Source organism: Limulus polyphemus, unplaced genomic scaffold (assembly GCF_000517525.1).
Source record: "Limulus polyphemus unplaced genomic scaffold, Limulus_polyphemus-2.1.2 Scaffold13858, whole genome shotgun sequence".
Classification (NCBI taxonomy): domain Eukaryota; kingdom Metazoa; phylum Arthropoda; class Merostomata; order Xiphosura; family Limulidae; genus Limulus; species Limulus polyphemus.
In genome coordinates this window covers 1-1,558 of record NW_013679468.1, presented here as the reverse complement: position 1 = coordinate 1,558, position 1,558 = coordinate 1, and the positions used below count along the sequence as shown (strand labels likewise).

The following is a 1,558-nucleotide window of genomic DNA, read 5'->3' as shown; positions in this document are numbered from 1 at the left end:
TAAAACACAGCCAAGACAAGTTACTTTGTACAGACCAAAGGTTAGTTTTATGTTATTTGATACGGTAACATAAGTGCACGTGTACCGCATCATTGTAATTTCTGTACTGTTAGTCAGGCACAGGTGAAAGGTCAATATAATAAAAATAATAAATATATATAAATGTATCATGTTATGAGATTTATGCTATTTGACTAAACATAGGCATTTTCATGTTATAATTTGTAGCCATTCTAGAATGAAAAAAAAAAACATAATTTATATCTATTTTCTAATTTTTTACGGTGGTTACGAGGTCGGTCAAATCGACTAAGCCCATACAGAGATACAACAGTGAAAATAACAGATAAAATATACAGTTTTTTCTAAAAAACGTTTGATAATTATCTGGTGGTTCAAGATTTCGCATGTGAAATTTGAAAATTTTCTGATGCATAAAAGTATTTTTACTCTTAAAATCAAAATTACTTTGCATGTTGGATAGGCAACATTCAAAATGAAAAAACGGCATGAGAAAAACATTACTTTAAATATGTGTAAACTTATAAAAAATAATATATGATATTTTGCGTACGACAGCATTGTAATGTTTACTGACAATCTGCAAAAGTTCATTAAGATACACTTACTGTGTTAAAAGTTATAGCATAAAAACTAGAAAATGGTTACGAGGTTGGTCCCCGAGACCGAGCCCATAGTGAAGTAGTTACATCTTCTGTAACCAAATTAACGATTAAAACACACCTTTCTTTAAGTAATTATACAAACCCTGACACACATTCATTAGGCATAATTAAAAGCTGGATATAAATAAGTTAAATCTCACCAAATACTGACAATCTAATGTATATAGGGAGTAACATTACATAGGACAACACATAAAGTCAACCTAGAACAGAGATCAAATAATACACAACTGATAATAATGTTAAAGAAACATTAGAATACATTCTAATATAAATATTCATAGGGATAACGAGATCACTTATATTGTTGCCTTATTACCGTGCCCTCTCGCTCTGTTCCGTCCTATGTACATTTGAAAGAGCCCCCAAACAGTAGCGATTTCCACCAGAGGGATCCACATAACCATCAACGATGACACTGCTATATGTAGAGGATACTTTGAAGGTCTCTCCGACCTGTTGGTCCAGCTCAAAGTAGGCTATTGAACACCAGTATTCAGGTGCTGGCCAAACAATAAAAATACAATGTATGACCATAGCTTACTGAAAAAACTATACAAAATCTTGTGTTAGTGTCTGTGAGAACAATAACAGCACCCCTTCTCTATTAGGGTTACGTATTCCCACACTTGTGATTCAAAGTCTACATTAGCCACAAATATCTTTAGATGAACCACAACAGTAAGTCAACTTTATGAAACAGAAACATGAATATCTAGACTGTAACTTTAGATGAACCACAACAGTAAGTCAACTTTATGAAACAGAAACATGAATATCTAGGCTGTAACTTTAGATGAACCACAACAGTAAGTCAACTTTATGAAACAGAAACATGAATATCTAGGCTGTAACTTTAGATGAACCACAAC

At 32.6% G+C, this 1,558-nt stretch overlaps 1 protein-coding gene across 1 annotated transcript in view; it reads right to left on the bottom strand.

Moving 5' to 3' along the window:
* LOC106477276 (mothers against decapentaplegic homolog 4-like) overlaps nt 1–1,189 on the bottom strand; it is a gene marked incomplete at its 5' end in the record, with an annotated part of 7,817 nt that extends 6,628 nt beyond the window's left edge. Inside the window, one exon of the mRNA XM_013937865.2 lies at nt 1,006–1,189. Within this exon, the coding sequence (XP_013793319.1) occupies nt 1,006–1,189 (184 nt within the window). The remainder of the gene's footprint in view (nt 1–1,005) is intronic.
* Between the last annotated feature and the right edge of the window lie 369 nt (nt 1,190–1,558).